The 15,721-nt window shown below is 57.5% G+C and overlaps 1 protein-coding gene and 1 long non-coding RNA gene across 3 annotated transcripts in view; one reads left to right on the top strand and one right to left on the bottom strand.

Annotated features, from left to right (window-relative positions):
• PLXNA2 (plexin A2) overlaps positions 1 to 11,515 on the top strand; it is a 212,273-nt gene extending 200,758 nt beyond the window's left edge. The window contains exons 27-32 of one of the 2 annotated variants that reach the window (XR_014816621.1): positions 3,550 to 3,649; positions 4,653 to 5,015; positions 6,379 to 6,548; positions 9,041 to 9,253; positions 9,917 to 10,067; positions 11,020 to 11,515. Coding sequence is in view for 1 of the 2 variants with exons in the window: in XM_021063894.2 (XP_020919553.2) it covers positions 3,550 to 3,649; positions 4,825 to 5,015; positions 6,379 to 6,548; positions 9,041 to 9,253; positions 9,917 to 10,067; positions 11,020 to 11,115 (921 nt within the window). In the remaining variant the exon portion in view is untranslated. The remainder of the gene's footprint in view (positions 1 to 3,549; positions 3,650 to 4,652; positions 5,016 to 6,378; positions 6,549 to 9,040; positions 9,254 to 9,916; positions 10,068 to 11,019) is intronic. The other variant, XM_021063894.2, reaches the window with a different exon arrangement.
• Positions 11,333 to 14,539, bottom strand: LOC146400232 (uncharacterized). The gene is made up of 2 exons (XR_014816622.1): positions 14,358 to 14,539; positions 11,333 to 13,085 (listed from the first exon to the last, which is right to left on the bottom strand). It is a non-coding gene; the product is annotated as an uncharacterized LOC146400232 (long non-coding RNA).
• Between the last annotated feature and the right edge of the window lie 1,182 nt (positions 14,540 to 15,721).

Here is a 15,721-nt window from a genome sequence, read left to right on the forward strand (position 1 = left end):
TGCCACTTACTAGCCGGTGTCCTTGGGGAAGTTACTTCCGCTTTCATTCTTCTCATCTGTAAAATGGGGTTAATGGTGAGCCCACTCCATGAAATTGTGTGGATTAGATTGAACACAGCAGGCAGAGTGTTTAAGCACACCGGCAGACCCAGTGAACGAACAGTAAAAAAAAAAAAATCCCAGCAGAAGAACAAAAATCAGAAAGGTAACTACTCTCACGCCCTTGCCTCCCATGGTAACCACTCGCGGCTGAGGGTCTCTGGCAGATTAAGCGCAGGGAGGCTGGTTGGGATTCGGAAGGAAAACACTAAAATAGAAGCTGGAAATGAGAGACACCGAGGGAAATTAAACCAACTAGAGAAAGCGCCTCCGGCTGCAGGACCCGCGGGACTGCCTGCGTAATAACGTCGTCCTCCGTCCCTGCCTCACTAGGGAGGGTGTGGAGGGGCTGGCAGGCTGGGCTCTCCAGCCAGGTTGCTAATAAGCAGGAGGCCAGAGGTCCAGGGGCCAGCAGGACCTGGCTGGAAGCCTCTCGAGGCACAGAGGAAGCTGGGGGACAGCAGAGAGACCCCGAAATGCTCCCCTCCAGGCTCCATCCCCCTTCCGGCTTGCATGCTTTCCCCTTGCAGACACCCCACATCCCCCGCCTGGACCCCCACCCTCCACAGAGTGAGTGAGTGCGGTATAGCGGGAAGAGAGAAGGATTTTCAAGCTGTGTTTAAACGCCTGTGTCCCCACTCGCCGGTGATGTGACTTCAGCCCCCCTGAACCTTGAGCTCCTCCTCAGTCAGTGGAGAAGGAGCCCCGAGTGGTGGAGGTGGTTGGAGGGATGAGAAGCCTCAGGGGAGGCCCCCAGGATGGGTCCACCTCCGCCCCATGGTAGCCAGAAGCACGCCGCTGATTCCACCCCCACCCCATCCCCACTCCCCGTGGTGCTCAGCGCAGCCTGCAGGACAGCAGTCGAACCGAGGAGAACTGAAGAAGAAAGCGCGAAAGAGAAGGTGCCCCGGTTGTTTCTCAAGGCCAGAAACGGGACCTCTCCTCTCTGTCTTTGGCGCCCTAATGTTTGTCCCTGTGCGGTGCGTCCCGTGACCCCCAGTCAGAAGGAGGGAGTATTCTGCTCTCACAGCGTCCATCACACTAAGCACGTTCAATTCCCTGGTGTCATTTTTTCATTCCTGTTTTCATTCATTCCTCAAATATTTGCTGAGCTTTCCTTTGTGCAAGGCACTTCCCACACACCAGCCCTAAGTGACAGGGGACCACGGGGATCACCCTTCCCTTGGGTGACAGTGACAACAAGAGCAACAGTAACACCAGCTCTTACTGGGTGTCGCCCGACGCCAGGCACTGCTCCCGGCCTTTATGCATCTTAACTTCTTTAATCCTCACAACAAACCTAGGAGTTCCCGTCTCGGCTCAGTGGTTAACGAATCCGACTAAGAACCATGACGTTGCGGGTTCCATCCCTGGCCTTGCTCAGTGGGTGAAGGATCCGGCGTTGCCGTGAGCTGCGGTGTAGGTCGCAGACTTGGCTCGGATCCCGCGTTGCTGTGGCTCCGGCGTAGGCCAGTGGCTACAGCTCCGATTCAACCCCTAGCCTGGGAACCTCCATATGCCGCGGGAGCGGCCCAAGAAATGGCAAAAAGACAAAAAAAAAAACAAAAAAAACGTAGGCTCAATTATTATCCCCTTTGTCAAGGGAGACAGCTAAGGCCCAGAGGTTAAGTGGCTTTGCTGAAGTCATGCAGCTGCTAAGTGCAGAGACAAGGTCAGACTCAGCCAGGCGTCTTGACCATGGATTTGCACCACCTGTTGGCCAAGAGAAAGATTAAAGACCCAGGGCAAGATTTAGTGCGGAGACCTGGAATTGAGGTGAACTGCGGTCGTTCCCGTCACCTTGTGAGTCTCCCTTTAGGTGACGACAAAGCATAAATGATCATGTAATCTGTTCTCGCTGGGAGAACAAACCCTTGCCCCCGCCAGGCGTTCAAGTATCGTTTCTAGGCCGGCAGTTTGCAAAGAGAGGTCCTGAGAGACCAGGCTGGAGAGTTCCCTTTCCTTCCAGACCTGGTGCTGAAGGTGCAGCATGCCAGCAGCCCTAGGAGCTGCCCCGCCTGGGAAGAAACTATGCGTTGGCACCTCCCAGGCGCTGTGAAGAGCACCGGGCCCTGCAGCTGTGTGCCGTCAAGTCAAAGAATTGCCCTTTGGTTACCCTCTCTGGAGGCAAAGGTCCTTGGAACCTGGACAGGAGAAAAATCTGCATAATCTTAATTAACAAGAAGATTTTTAAAAACTTCCCGGTTCCCGCAGATTTATAGGGAGGGTGAAATTAAACACCACTACTAAAACTGGCTATCAGGGAATCTCGTTAGCGCTAATGTTCATTTATAGTTTGACTTCCCAACACTGAATTTTTTTTGGTGGGAGAGAGGGACTGACAATTTAAGACCCAGAAAGATGGTTTTACGACTGGTGCAGCTATAAATCAAACTTATAAAGTTCATAAAAATTGTTAAAATAAAAAATGGTTTAATAGGAATGTTTTATGGCCCATAACATTATTATAGCTGTTTTATTCCCTCTGCGTTAGGGGTTTAATTGGATCACCACAATTCTGGGGATTCTCCATTTTTATTGGGTGGAGGGTGATCTTAAATCAAAATGGCCCCAAATGTCTTCAATATGGCTTCTCATTTATCAGCCCTTTCCCTGCGGGCAGGGTGCTGAGCCCGGGGAACCCTCTGAGAGTACAGACCGGGCACCCCCTTATCTAGGACCCCCCAAGAACAGCTGCCCTGCGGTAAAGGCCCTCAAGGTAGCCAAGCCATTAGAGGACCCAGGCCAGAAGGAAATCCGAGCCAAAAGGGAAAATGGGCTTCAGATCAGTGCGTCTTGACATAAAATCCCAAATTAGCGTCCGAGGAGAACGTGTGCTCTGGAGCCTGACAGACCTGGTGACAAATCTTGGCTCTGTCGTATGTTCAGTGTGTGACCTTGAAAGTGTTGCTTAGGCGCTCAGTGCTTCAGTTGCCTCCTCTGTAAAATGGGGGTACGTATGTAACCCACGAGGCAGCTCTGTCTAATAGAAATGCAATTCAAGCCACAGGTGCGTAACTTTGTTTACTAGTCACGGTTACAAAGTAAAAGTAAACAGATGAAGGTAACGTTAACAATGTGTTTTAACGTAGCTGATCTAAAAGTGTCATTTCAACACGCAGTCCATATAAACATCATCCATGAGACAGTTTGTGTGCTTTTATTCCTGCTGAGTCATTGAGGTCCCATGTGTATTGTTCGTCTATTTATAGCGTATCTGAGCTCCTTTGCTTAGTGCCTCTCACTTCAGTCGAAGGAGTGTAAGAGCCCAGCAGCCTCGGGCGGCGAGCGAGTAGCTACCGTATTGACCAGCAGGACTTGTTCTCTCTAGCCTTCCTGAACTCCTTATGCTCCGCCCACACCTATTCCATAACCTTCTAGAAGTGCTTGACTGATTCATTTCCCAAAGGACCTACATTCGCTCACCCTGTCCCCTTGCGCCCTTCTCAGGTGTCGGACAGATCGGTGGTGGCTCTGGTCCCCAAGCAGACCTCCTCCTACAACATCCCTGCCTCCGCCAGCATCTCCCGGACGTCCATCAGCAGATACGGTGAGGACCGGAGAGGCAGCCCGGCCGTCTGGAGCGGAGTCTCCTGCGACGGCCGGAGATGACTTGCTGTCCCTACCTCTTCCCTTTTCTCGCTTTCTTTTTAGTTATCTTTTGTCTTTTTTGGGCCGCACCTGAAGCATACGGAAGCTCCCAGGCAAGGGGTTGAGTCGGAGCTGTAGCTGCCGGCCTACACCACAGCCACAGCAACGCGGGATCCCTAACCCACTGAGCGAGGCCGGGGATCAGACCCAGATCCTCAGGGATACTGGTCGGGTTTGTAACCCGCTGAGCCGCGCTGGGAGCTCCTCGCTGTCCCCTCTGACTGCAGGCTGCTGCCGGCCTCCAGCCAAGGGCTCCCCTTTCTCCCTGGCCCAGCCATCCCCAGAGCAGCCCGTGTCCTCAGAGCAGTGGCAGCTGGCACGAGCCTTTCCTTGGCGAGCCCAGGGCCGATGAGGCACAGGACCAAGGAGGCTGGTGGGTGGAGGCTCACCTCACCCAGCCCCAGCTTGTGCCCGTTGTCTTGACCCATGTGTCACCCATGCTCCCTGTTCACTTTCAGCAGCGTCCCAGTTTGGACAATGAATTGGCCTCTCTTGCCCTGCCACCACGAGGCGTGCCAGGGCCCCCAGGGCCCCCGAGCAGTAAGGCTGTGGTGCTTTGCTCTCTCTTCCTCTGTTTCCTCCGGTTCTGAGGAAGCATCTAAGTTTTGGGCTCTCTGGCTAAAGCTCAGGACTGAAGCCAGGGGCTCCAAAAGGGGCTCAGGCAACTCTGTCGTCTGAGCCCCAAGAAAAAAGCAGCCCATTCACTCCCCCGAGGGAGCATCACCGCCCAGAGCCCCTTGGAACCCAGCCTTGTATCAAAGCCCTGGGAGACTATCCGGGTGACAGTTTACCCATCGATTGCTTTTTGGCGGCAGCATCGGGGAACGAGGGACTCCCAGGTGTCCCAAGCACCACGCCAGCTCACAGCATTTCTAAATCCTCTTTTTGCAAAACGACTTCAGGCTGTCCTCATGCCAGCCGAGGACCCCGCTAAACTAACCGTCCACGTGTGAACCCCCGGGCCCCCATCGAAGCCACCTTATTCTGAGTGCGTGCGGGCAGGGATGCGAGAAGGATTCTACGAGCACGGATGATGAACTTCGTGGCTCACAGGCCTCCACTGCCCCTCCTCAGACTCCTCCTTCAGGTACACAGGCAGTCCTGACAGCCTGCGGTCTCGGGCCCCCATGATCACGCCAGACCTGGAGAGCGGGGTCAAGGTGTGGCATCTGGTGAAGAACCATGACCACGGGGACCAGAAGGAGGGTGACCGGGGCAGCAAGATGGTGTCCGAGATCTACCTGACCCGGCTCCTGGCCACCAAGGTAATTCCTGCTCTGCCCACCCCGGGGGGCGGGGGCTCCTCAGAGAGGTGTGTCCTGCCTCCCTCCAGCCCGCAGCCGAGGAAGGACGCCCCAGAGTCTTCCAGTCCAGGTCCTGGGGCAGAGGCTTCCCCGGAGATCAGGCCCCTGCTGTTCTCTCCCCTTCGGCCAAACAAAGACAATGGCACTGTCTTTCCCGCTGGTTCCTCCCCAGGGTCGCCATTCCTCCTTAGAGGATTGGCCCTCTCCTCTCTGGGCCCCCTCCCGCCTTAGGAAGACAGTGGGTTTTTTTATTGTTGAGGTAGATGGACAGAGACGCCGGCTTCCTCCATGCCCACCTTTGCTGCCCACTTTCTAGCAGCAAGGGGAGGAAGAGCACGAGGCCCTGGACTTCTCCACCCAGGAGAAGGCCTCCCTTCCCCATCCCATCCCATCTACCCCCAAGTGCGCAGGCAGGAGAGGCGGGGGCCGTGCTAGAAGCTGTCACCTAAAGCTGACTTCTAGCTTCCCCAGCACCGAAGAGTCTGCCTCTAAATGTGGCAATCATACCGCCACCCCACTGACGCCACGAAAATGCTGCTGAAATTCTAATACAGTGGTATCCAGGTGCAGCTCTCAGACTTACTCCCAGAACTGCCAGCGAAATACACCATCAGACCGTGTGTCTCAAATTTTGCTTTGCCTAATATGCTAATAAGAGACCAACAAAGAGACACTGAAAAAGTGGCATGTTTTCCTGACCTTCAGTGGCGTTCCTCGAACCAGTGAAACTGTGGGACCTCAGCCCAGCCTTGCTCCTGCCCCCGACACCATGCAAGAGCCTGGGATCGGGGCTGTGCCTGAATATTCTTGGGTCTGAATCCCTTCCCCTGCCCCCATTCCAGATACCACTTATCCCACGCCACTAACGTCTTCCCATCAGACCCTCCTCGGTCCTGCACCGCTCCAGCTCCTGCTCCTGCTCCCGCCAGGAGGATCGTCCCAGTCTTCCAGCTTGTTCTTTAGATAGCCTCTCATACAAGCCTGCACCCCTCAGTCCCTGTGGGAAGCCCCGGCTCAGAGCGCTTGCTGTCTTGAATCAAATGCCCTGTGCCCGCACCCGCCTGGCACAGACACAAGCATAAATGTGACATGTGGCTGCAGGTTGGAGGAGGTTCTTCCCAGAAATCTGCAGCCTGTTCCATCCCTCCCACCTCCCCGACACCCCAGCAGAGTCCCCTCCCCACCCCCGTGGAGCCGTCTGCACAGCCTGGCGTCGCAGACAAATTTCCAAGGCAGGATCGGTCCAAGGCACCATCTGGTGCACCAGTCTGCTGCCCCCCCACCCCCACCCCCAGCTCACACTCTCCCCCCACCCCTCCCCCAGGGCACCCTGCAGAAGTTTGTGGATGACCTGTTCGAGACCTTGTTCAGCACTGTGCACCGGGGCAGCGCGCTCCCCCTGGCCATCAAGTACATGTTTGATTTCCTGGATGAGCAGGCAGACAGACACAGCATCCACGACACAGATGTGCGGCACACCTGGAAGAGCAACTGGTAACCGTCAGGGAGCCCGAGGGAGCTGCGGCCTGGTGAGGCCGCAAACTGGGGGGTGGGGCAGCAGGGGCCAGGGGGGTTGGGGGAGCCTGTTCTCCCCGCTGTGGCTGGGAAATCCAGGGCTCCTAGGACAAACTCCGCAGAGCCAATGCCGTCCCCAGGCGCCGAGCGGGGCCTGCCTGGCCTGGGACTCGGCACCAGGACACACACACACTTGAGCTCCGCCGTTTCCAGCTGAGACCCTTCCCTGGACGCGCCTCCTCCCTGACTCTGAGACTTCTGGTTCTCAGGAAGGGGTGCTGGGGAACTCCCATCAAGAGCCTCCTCGGAGACCTTGCAGCAGAGCTTCAAAGCCAGGCAGTGCTGGGCATTCCAGGCAGAGCAGAATCTAAGGCACCTCCTGACCCAGGAAGCCCTGAATTAAACGTAGACCCCGGGGGAAGGTGGCCAGTGCGGGGGGAGAGCTTGCACCTGCTGTAGGCTTGAGCCCTCCAACTGTGAGGATGTCATTGCGAACTTGATCCCTTAAGGCCAAGCGAGGCCCCAGTGGTGCCGTGGCTCTCAGGAAGCGGCGGGCAGGATGTCCTGCGGGCCTGCTCTCCTCCCTGGGGTAACCTCCTCAGCCAGACCAGCTGGGGCAGACGCAGCTCCGCAGGCTCCTCGCACAAGTCATTTGTCTCTCCTGGGTCATGAGCCTGGACCACAGGTCGTGCTGAAGATTTGGCTCTCCGGTCAGATAGGGCCTGGCCAGAGCCGGGGTAAAAACCTTCCTCCAGGAAAGAGCGCAGAGAGGGGAGAGGCGGTCCGGGCGTTTGGGCTGGGCAGGCCGCCCGCGCAGCTGTCTGGAGTCAGCGATCTCCTCGGAAAGCAGAGCCGGCACAGATGGGCCCCGGCTGTTATTTGGGAATCAGAAGTCCTAGCAACCAGCAAAACACTTTGGAAAAACCCAACCCCAAGCCCCATGCATTCCTTCCTTTCCGGGGTGGGGTGGTTGCCACGGCCTCCAGAGTCTGCAGCTTTGATCAGCGTGGAATGAGACGGAGACAGTCTGGTGGTCGTGGGTGAGAAGCCTCCAGCGCACAACACTGGGACGGGCCTTTTATCCGCATTCCCGGGGCCAGGCCACGGCTCTCCCTTCACTTTGGAGTTTCCCCACCCAGCACTGGGGGAGGCAGTTTCAAGGAAATCAAGAGAAAGTTCTGGATCGTCCCCATCTCTGTGCCTTCTGTCGCTGGCAAGGCTCAAGTCATAAAAATGCCCAGACCTGGCATCGTGGTGGGGAGAGTCTCCTTAGCCAGACCTCAAATACCTAATACCCAAGGAAAGAGTATTAGAAGCTTCCAAAGCTGCTGGGGGAAGGGGAGGGTGGAAGGAAACGAGCCACCACTCAGCCCGGGCTGCTCCCCCAGGTTAAGGAAAGTGAGCAACCCTGTAGCACTTGGGAAGGGGAGCAGAAATGGTAACAGAAGGGCTTGGCGTGGGCAAAGCGAACCTTGCCCAAGGCTTGGTGCGACTGAGACCCTGGGAAAGTTTGGGGTCCGTGAGACGCAAGAGAAGATGAAGGAGGGGAAAGGGAGGTGGTTTGGGTGGTTGAAACGTCTCAGGCCCGAGGGACCAGCCAGGGAACAAAGCTCACTTCGTGGAGGAGCCAGAAGAGTTAAGGCTCCGGGCGCAGCTGGAGGCGAAGGGCCGAGTTGGAAGAGGCAGCAGGAACAGCAGCTGCTCTGGTTTGGAAGGGGAATCATGGGCTTAGCCTCCTTTCGGCCCAAAGAACAGAGAAAATGCATTCTCCTCCGATTATAAATTCCCGGGTTGCAGCATGAGCTCTCCTAAGGACCGATCAGTTTCTCTGGGGGTGGGAAAAACTCTCCGCCACGGCAAGTGTTCCCAGAAGGCTCCCGATGGCCTCCCCTTCCCTCCGCCTCTGCCCAGATATGACAAAGCCCTGGGGAGCGTCCTGAAAGAGCTGCCCCCAAGGCCGCCCATTCTTCAGCTCTGCGGGGCTGGGCCGGCCCTGGAAAGTGGCTAGGCGGCCGGGCTGGGCGGGCAGCTGGGCGGGAGCGCAGGTGGTACCCTTTGTGCCCACCCGGAGGCCTGCTGGGGCTGCTGCTGTGACCTTCCGGACATGGCGGCGGAGGGGGGGAGACTGGGGGAGGTTGGGGGCTTTGTTTGAACAGCCGTCTGTACTTGGGCTTCCCTGGGGGCACGATGGCCTTTGGAAAAGACCTCTAGGAGGGAACGGAAGCCACGCACGCCCACCTCCCGGCTATTAGAGAACAGGGCCCGTGCCCCCTTCGGGCACAGTAGTGCCCCTGCTCTCCTCCCGGCGTTGGTAACAGCTTAGGCTAAATTAGCAGCTGTGGCTGGACCGGGTTCCTCTGAGTTGCCCCTCTTGCCCCTGAAGAGAGAAGGGTGCGTTTGCGGGGAGGGAGGGCGCCAGTGGGTGGGTGGGTGCGTGCGGGCCCCGCAGCGTCTGCCCTGCCTCCCCGCAGCCTCCCCCTGCGCTTCTGGGTGAACGTGATCAAGAACCCGCAGTTCGTGTTCGACATCCACAAGGGCAGCATCACGGACGCCTGCCTCTCGGTGGTGGCCCAGACCTTCATGGACTCCTGCTCGACCTCGGAGCACCGGCTGGGCAAGGACTCGCCCTCCAACAAGCTGCTCTACGCCAAGGACATCCCCAGCTACAAGAGCTGGGTGGAGAGGTCGGTAGCACCCGGAGCGCCCGCGCCGTGCCCCGCTCTGGGCCTCACCGACCGAGGACCCAACACCGTGTTGTGGAGCCCGTGGGACCTCATGCTCCCCCTGTTCTCCCCGGTCCAGCGTTCTTGCCGGGGGGAGAAGGGACGCTGGGCACCCTCGCGGTCCGTTCCTGGTCAGTCTCACGTCCAGTTCCCTAGCACCTGCTAAGCACCCAGCACGGTGATAAAGACGTTGCATGTGTCAGCTCGTTAAAACATCCCCCAAAGTGGTGGAGTGGGTGTTCCTTTCATCCTCATTTTACTGATGAGACACCTGAAGCACAGAGAGGCAAAGTGCCTGACCCAAGGTCACACAGCCAGCAGGGCGGAGAGCTGGAATTTGAACACAAGGAGTCTGAGCAGAGTCTGGGCTCTTTAGCTGCCCCGAGGGGTCAGTGCAGATGGGAGTGCGAAGCTAGAGACGTCCCGAGGAAAGTCTGGCCTTAGGGAGAACCAGTCTCCAGGCCCCACCCTCAGTTTGAGGCAAGAGGAAGCTCCTGAGAAGAGAAAGAGGGAAGCGGGAGCAGCTGGGGACACCCGTGTTCCCATGGGGCCCGGGGCCGGGGCGGGCAGCGGGGAGGCAGATACTTGGAGTCCCCACCAAGGAGCCTGTCCTCTCTTCGGCAGATACTACGCAGACATCGCCAAGCTCCCCGCCATCAGCGACCAGGACATGAACGCCTACCTCGCGGAGCAGTCCCGCCTGCACGCCGTGGACTTCAACATGCTCAGCGCCCTCAGCGAGATCTACTCCTACGTCAGCAAGTACAGCGAAGAGGTGAGACAGGGCCCGGGGAGGGGGGGGCCCGCGCACCGGGGACAGGGCAGGGTAAACGGAACGCGGGCTCCATCCGGAAACGACAGCCACGGACGGTCATCCAGGAGACGCTCAGGGAGTCGAAAAGTCATCAGCGTTCCTTCCGAAGGCAGCCAGGCCTCTCCTGACCCACACAGTGCTTCTGAGACCTTGCATTGTCTGGCCTTCATGGTTAATGCAAATAGAACGCTTTGAAAGCTGGAATTGTTTTCCAGTTCAAAGGGCATGATTAAGCTCATCTTTTCTTTTCTTTTTTTTTTTTTTTTGTCTTTTTGCTGTTTCTTTGGGCCACTCCCGTGGCATATGGAGATTCCCAGGCTAGGGGTCCAATTGGAGCTGTAGCCACCGGCCTACACCAGAGCCACAGCAACGCGGGATCCGAGCCGCGTCTGCAACCTACACCACAGCTCACGGCAACGCCGGATCGTTAACCCACTGAGCAAGGGCAGGGACCGAACCCGCAACCTCATGGTTCCTAGTCGGATTCGTTAACCACTGCGCCACGACGGGAACTCCAGCTCATCTTTTCTTGCACAATGCATCCGACTATGCTCCGCAGTTGGGCGGATGCTGTCAGTTACATTTCAGAGAGACGGGTGGGTCCTAACACGGAGTAAGACTCGTGAGTTCTCCTGAAGAGGACAGCTTAGGAGAACTCACAAGTTGTGCCCTAGCATTGCACCTGAAAGTAATAGCAGTAGTAGCAATAACAGCTAACGCTTCCATGGCACGTCTTTGAGATCTATCCACGCACACGCACGTGTGTACGTACGCTCAGCCAATCGTTTACACTGTTTAAGGTTATCTTTATTGGGGCAGAAGGGAAAGGCAGATGGAGGGATGACGGATTCTAGAAAACGGCCTGTTCGGTGTTGAGTCCTGAGCCTGCCTCACCTTCGTTCTTGTTCCTCAGCTCATCGGGGCCCTAGAGCAGGACGAGCAGGCCCGGCGACAGCGGCTGGCGTACAAGGTGGAACAGCTCATAAATGCCATGTCCATCGAGAGCTGAGAGATGGGGAAAGGGGACCCGTGAGAGCTGTCATACTGGGCGTCTCAGAAGGAAGGACCCTGAAGAGGATCAGCCCCAGAGCTTGCTGTCCCCGAGACCCCGTCCCCGGGGACAGGGGAGGGCCCCTCTCCCCACGCCAGCCAAGTTTCGTCACAGCCGGTCCTGCAGGGAGAGACGGCAGGTGCCCTCCACCCACGGAGAGCACAGGCGGGACGTGGGGCCCAGAGAAGCCGGTTCTTCAAGCTGAGAGGCACGAGCTGGGCATGGTTCTGCCTCTGTGACTGCTGCTTTGCATGAAAACTCATTCGATGTATATTGGGGAAATAATGAGAACTTTATTTAATTTTTTTTAAGAAAAAGGAAAACCAGAAATAAAACAAACAAAAAGCCTCCCTGTCAATCCCGTCCAACTTTCGTTTAATTCTGATTTCTGTGCCCTTCCTTCTTCCACACCCCCACTTCCTCGTATAACTTGTTTCCCGGCACCAGAAAAAGCCTGCAGAGAGAAGGTGGAGGGGAAATGATTGTTTCCTTGCCCTTAAAATTAAAGAAAAAGAAAGAAAAGAAAAGAAAGCGAGGAGGAGAAGAATGAGCACAAGTTGGCACCAAACACTTTGCCAAAAGAGAGGCCAGGGACACCTGGGATCCCCCTGGCAGCCAGAAGAGGTAGGAGAGGATGGGACCTCGCCCAGTGGCACCGCCCCGGAGCGGCTCGGCCTGGCTGAGCGGAAGCCGAACTGGACCCGCGGCCTCCGTACATTCGCATCCCCAGAGGACATGTGTGTCTGTAAAGGACCAATGCTTTTCGCCACTGTATGTTTGTTTTGTTTAGTCCCAAACCTCAACGAACGAGGAGCCGGTTCTGGTACTTGCCCTTTGGTTTCCCCTAACGTGATACCGGACGTGGGGGCCAGGTGGCCTCTCCCAGACCAGACACCCAGCCTCCCCGAGGACGCCGGGCCGCTCTGCCTGACATCGATGCTGTCGGGGGTCAGAGCCTGGAGGCACGTGGGCCGGCCCTCCGGGAGCCCCCCTCCGGGAACCGACTTCCCCCAACAGGGCTGTTTGGATTCGCCCCCAACCAGCCAGGGGTTTCTTGCAATTCATAGGGAAACGAAGATTCGACGCCGTGTACAGCACGCGATACTTGCAGAGCGGAGGTCCGAGAAGCTGCAGTGTTTATTGTGCTTTCTTTCGCTTATTCTCTGGCGCCTAGAGAGGGAAGGCCAGCCCTGGCTCGTCTCGGAAGCTCCTGATCGCCGGAGCACTGGGCTCCGTAGAGGCGACTGTAGCTATTCCCACGTTCTGTATTCTTCTGCCTCTCTTCCTGCCTCTCGTGTCCTTAAGAGCTTGAAGGACAAGCGGGTGGCTCCTCACTGGGCTTCTGTCTCTCCTGCTGATGCTCACATCCATGGATGACCAACCGCCCTGAGTGTGGTTCCCGAGCAAAGAGACCAAAGCGCCACGCCCTGGTCCCAAGGCTCCGTGAAAGGCAATGGGAGGCATCCCAGGGACAGCCCCTCGGCTGGTGCAGGACCCTGGTGACCGGACAGGCCTCCTGCCCCGGCAAGGAGCCAAGCTGTCGGCTCCAGCCTCTCTGCAGCAGGCAGCATGGGAGCGAGTGGGATGGAGGACAAGACAAAGGCAAAGGGGTGGGGAGGGGGCAGCAGGAGAGGACCGGCCTCCCCATCCCACCTTCTACTTAACAGGGGCCTGAAATGCTGGGAAAGCGGACTTGCCCCCCACCCACCCCGGGAGACCAGACCAGGGTCACTTCCTCTGTAATTAACTTGGGCCCCGGCTTCTCTGCGCCCTGCTTTACCTCCAGACACTTCCCATTTCCAAAGGCTCTGCTGACCACACTGGATTCCAGGAAAGGGCTGGGGGGCTCTGAGGATTTGGGTCTCCGTACTAACCACGCAGCAGACACCGCCTGGTGGCCTCAGCTCCAGTGTCTTGCCTGAATGCGGCTGACAAGTGGGAAGAGAAAGGCATTCAGCAAAATACTCAGGAAACTCGCTGTTTTCATTCTAATTCACAACCAGCCATGCCAAGGCCTCTTTCTTCTGATAATCCACTTCTGTTCAAGTTTCTTTGGGGCCTGTTAAGAGCCTGAAATACTAATGACTGGCCTTGTGCACTAAGCCAAAGCGTTTGTCCTTCCTGTAGCACCCAAAACTCGGCAGCTCAGAGCCCGTGGTTTACGGAGCTGAAAGGCCAGGCAAGATGGGCTAGAGGAATGTGAGCAGGGGCCTTCCGGCTGCCCGCTAAAACGTGAAGCCCACCGTCATCTTGTTCCGAGCTCCAGCAAAGCTTTTCTGATCACACCACTGCTCAGATGGGACTCCCGGACTTCGATCCACCAAGAAGTCAAAGTTAAGGTGTCTCAGCTGCATCTTAACCAACCCTTACCGCTATGCATCCTGCTAGGGGTCCCCCCGCAGCTACCTTGAGGGACCATTCGCTGCCCCTGAGGGTGCTTCCCTGCAGGTTTGGGGGAGAGGAGAGAATGTTGGGGGGATGGCCACTTGGAGAAGAGAGGCAGCAGAGCTGGTGTGAGCGCTTGGCCACATTTCTCAGGATTCCAGAAGAGAGGGGGGGAGTGGGGGCTGGCAGAGGAGGTGGCACAGAGGCTCCGGTAAGGAAGAAGTTAAGGTCAAGGACGACTTGACTGGATTCAAGTCAGGCCCTGAGGGTGAAAGGTTACAGAGCCTCGCTCGGCTTTGGGTCACCGTGAGCCCACACCTGTGGATTGGGAGGAGAAGGACTTGGCCTGTCGGCACCCTTATCCAACGTGAAGATATTTTGACCTCGCGTGGGGAGGAAATAATAAAGTCACAGCCCCCGAGCCCCCCCACCATGAAGCCATCCGTTTTGGAGGGAGGTAGAGAGGGACTTCTCTCTCAAAGCTTGATCCAGCTTCGTTTTATTTCATGGATCTGAACGAGAGACGATTCTCTGGACAAAGGGGAAGAAAGGCACCCCAGGAATGTGCCGGGCAAGACAGAGCAGGCCCGCGGACAAGAGGGAGATGGACAGGCTCTCCGTCGGGGTGGAGGGGTCCCTCCAGCGGGCCTGCGGCAGCCGCCCACCCTCCACAGGGGGCAGGTGGTCCCCTCGCTTTCCCACCTCCCCACAGCGCATCTCAGAACCTCTGCTGACCCACCGCTGGCGCGCGGCGAGCTCCCCCTCCTTCGAAAGTTGTGTTTAAAAAGCTCGGAGCAACCGGAAACCTCACTCACAGGAGGGAGCTGTTCCAACATCCATCCGTTCATTCGGGACCTTTGTGCAGTGACGTCCTTGGCGGAGGCCCTGCTCCAGGTGCTGAGAAACAGCAATGGACGAGATTAAGAAGGACCTTCTAGCAACTCGGCATTCTTCGGGCTGCTGGTTCCTGCTCACCAGCTCAGCCGGAACCACTCCCCTCCCCGGCCTGCGGAGGACGGGAGTTCTGTAGAAAAGGGAACCAGAGGAAGGAAGAAAGCCAGCCAACGCCGCTGCCTTACCTCATGCCGGGGACAGTCGTCACGCTGTGAGAGCCTCTCTCCGCCCCCTGCCACCGTGTCTCCTGGTGGCACTTCCCCCACTGCTTAAGCTCCTGCCTTTCTTTCATTTCTACCAAATGAGGACAAGCAATAGCAGTCGAGGCCCCCGGCCCGCGGAGCGTGAAGCAGAAGCGATGGAAGGGTGGGCTACACTGCAGTGGTCGGGCCGGAGAGGGAGAGTGTCCGAAAGCCTCCGGCTGATGGGTCTCCAGGTGCATCCCAGCCACTACCCCTGCCCCCGTTAACCCGCGGGCAGCACCTGCTCCCAGGCATGCGGTGTGCGGCCTGAAGCTCCTGGGGCCTGGCCATGGACTGGAAAGACCTGAGCCTCGGCGGCCAGGGCTCCCCCGGAGAGAAAAGGCCAGGGAGCCTTCTGGACACAGGGCCGTGAAAGCAGAGCCCTGGCCGGCGACTTGGGAGATGACGTTCAGGGCCTCCCGGCGCCTCATCTTAGGAACAAGCTTTGAGACGACGGCGGCATCCTCGTCATCACTCCGTCTCTCTTCCCACCTCTCTCCTTTCTTCTGGTCGCCCTTCTGCCGCAGTGTTCGCCCTGGGGCTCAGCGATGCTGGGGATGGAGGACAACATGTCACCTTTGCTATTGAGGGGCGGTCCCGGGAGGCAGGGCCTCGGCCCATCAGCAAACTGGAGTCTGGGCCTTTCGTGGACACACCCAGCACGTTCCCTCACCTTAAAGGGACTCCACCCTCCGACGTGTCTGCAGGGCTGCCTGCCCCCCCCGACCTCGCCTCAGGGGTGATGGGAGGCGCCCTCTGGATTTCAGTCGAGGCCGTGCCTCTGGCCTCCTGGGCTGTCATGTTGGCGTCACAGGTGGAGAACACCGTGGAGCCTAGTTTCCTACAGGCAGATGTTCCTGGGTGTTTCTGGGAGGGAGGGACAAGCCCTCTACACCCTGAGACCAGGGGACCTCAGCCCACATGCCCCTCCCTCAACTTCCACCCAAACCCATTCTTCTTACACTGGAAACTGTATTATATATATATATATTTTTTTTTTTAAAAGCTAGAAGGATAGTTGTCTGCTTTTGTTGTTTTTACAG

The sequence above is a fragment of the Sus scrofa genome, chromosome 9, assembly GCF_054392235.1.
Source record: "Sus scrofa isolate SSC_HxYL_T2T_F1_AM1 chromosome 9, Sscrofa_HxYL_maternal_Yorkshire_Landrace_v2.0, whole genome shotgun sequence".
Classification (NCBI taxonomy): domain Eukaryota; kingdom Metazoa; phylum Chordata; class Mammalia; order Artiodactyla; family Suidae; genus Sus; species Sus scrofa.